Raw genomic sequence first — 1744 nt, 5'->3', positions numbered from 1 at the left:
CTGCACTCTAGTCTGGGTAACAGAGGGAGACTTCAACCCAAAAAAAAAAAAAAAGAAAAGCTGAGGTAGAAGGATTGCCTGAGCCCAGCAGGTCGAGGCTGCAATGGCTGTGAACATGACAGTGTACTACAGCCTGGGCAACAAAGTTAGACTCTGATTCAAAAAAAAAAAGACAAAGAAAAACCATGAGGCCGATGACCACCATTTCATGAAGGATAAAGGGTGTTCCTCTCTATTGCTGTTCCTTGGGCTGATAAAATCAAAAGTATTTGTTTACTGCAAGAAAAATCCAGGGACAGAGAAGGGGAGAAGCAGAATACCTCCACCCTCAGTTGGCTTGACCAGAGATCCTTTTTGTATTGAAAAATTCCAAGGAGCCACTGTGCGTCTTCTAAAGTTTTTCTGATACACGTGGGACGCTTTCATTGAAAATAAAAACAGAAGTCAAAACAGCTGGACTGTGGTTGTGAAACCCCACGTGCCCTGGGTCCCCACCTGAGTGGCAGCTTCCCTAGCCACAGCAGAGCTGCTGGCAGAGGATGAGCTGGGGTCGTGCTCCCTTTATTCCACATGATTCCAAATCCACAGGGGTTAAAGTACAGGTCTGAAATCAAGACCCTGTGAGAAGCATGCTGCTTCCTTACCTGTACAGGCGGGGGGCCTTGAGGAATTGGCTGGTCTAGGGACGTGAAGGCTGACATTGCAGACATAAGCACATCATCGCTCACCAAGATGTTCCCCTGCACCAGGGTCTGGATCAGTGGGGATGGGGGTACTGTAATGTATGTGGAGATCTGGACAGAGAGAGAGAGAGAGCCTGAGAGAGAGGAGAGTATGTGTGGACGGAAGTTAAAGCATGATGCCAGAGATTCATGTTCTGAAGTCTCACAGACCTGGGTTCCCCTTCCACCTCTGCCATATGATCCTGGCCAAGTCACTCTACCTGCGAGCCACCATTGAAGTATTTACCTTGCCAGGCACAGTGGTCAAGCCTGTAATCCCAGCACTTTGAGAGGCCAAGGCAAGAGGATTGCCTGAGCCCAGGGGTTCAAGACCAGCCTGAGCAAGTTGGTGAGACCTCATCTGTACAATAAATCAAAAAATTAGCTGGGCATGGTAGCATGTGCCTGCAGTTCCAACTACTTGGAAGGCTGAGGTGGAAGGATCACCTGAGACCCGCAGGTCGAGGCTGTGGTGGCTGTGAGCATGCCACTGCACTCCAGCCTGGGTGACAGAGTGAGACTCCAGCTCAAAAAAAAAAAAAAAAAAAAAAAAGAACTATCTACCAAATGAGGAAATCAGTCACATATTTCTGTGAGGCACATACCCTATCTCCCAGCAACAATATTTCCCGGTCTCTACCCTAGAGAAATACTCACACACGTCACCAAGAAGTCCATATAACCTTGTTTCTAATAGTGAAAAATTGTAAATAACCTACATGTCTATCAACAGGGGGAATGGATTAAAAAATTATGTAACACAGCCCATGGGATAGAATACTATATAGCAGGTAAGAGGTATTACATTTAAAAAATCAAGTTACACCAGCTGGGCTAGGTGGCTCAGCCTGTAATCCTGCGCCTTTGGGAGGCTGAGGTGAGTGGATTGCCTGAGCCCGCGGGTTCGAGACCCGCCTGGGCAGCGAGACCTCATCTCTACAAAAAATAAAAAAATCAGCCAGACGTGGTAGCGCATGCCTGTAATTCCGGCTACTTGGAAAGCTGAGGCAGAAGGATCGCCA

General features: G+C 47.6%; 1 protein-coding gene across 1 annotated transcript in view; it reads right to left on the bottom strand.

Annotated features, from left to right (window-relative positions):
* The window catches only part of ZNF341 (zinc finger protein 341), a 51245-nt gene that overhangs the window by 42753 nt on the left and 6748 nt on the right, over positions 1–1744 (bottom strand). Inside the window, 1 exon segment of the mRNA XM_021706809.1 lies at positions 645–794. Within this exon segment, the coding sequence (XP_021562484.1) occupies positions 645–794 (150 nt within the window).

This window comes from Carlito syrichta, unplaced genomic scaffold (genome assembly GCF_000164805.1).
Source record: "Carlito syrichta isolate Samal-C Ts95f unplaced genomic scaffold, Tarsius_syrichta-2.0.1 Scaffold316027, whole genome shotgun sequence".
Classification (NCBI taxonomy): domain Eukaryota; kingdom Metazoa; phylum Chordata; class Mammalia; order Primates; family Tarsiidae; genus Carlito; species Carlito syrichta.
The sequence above is the reverse complement of the archived record's forward strand: the minus strand, read 5'-3'. Positions and strand labels throughout refer to the sequence as shown.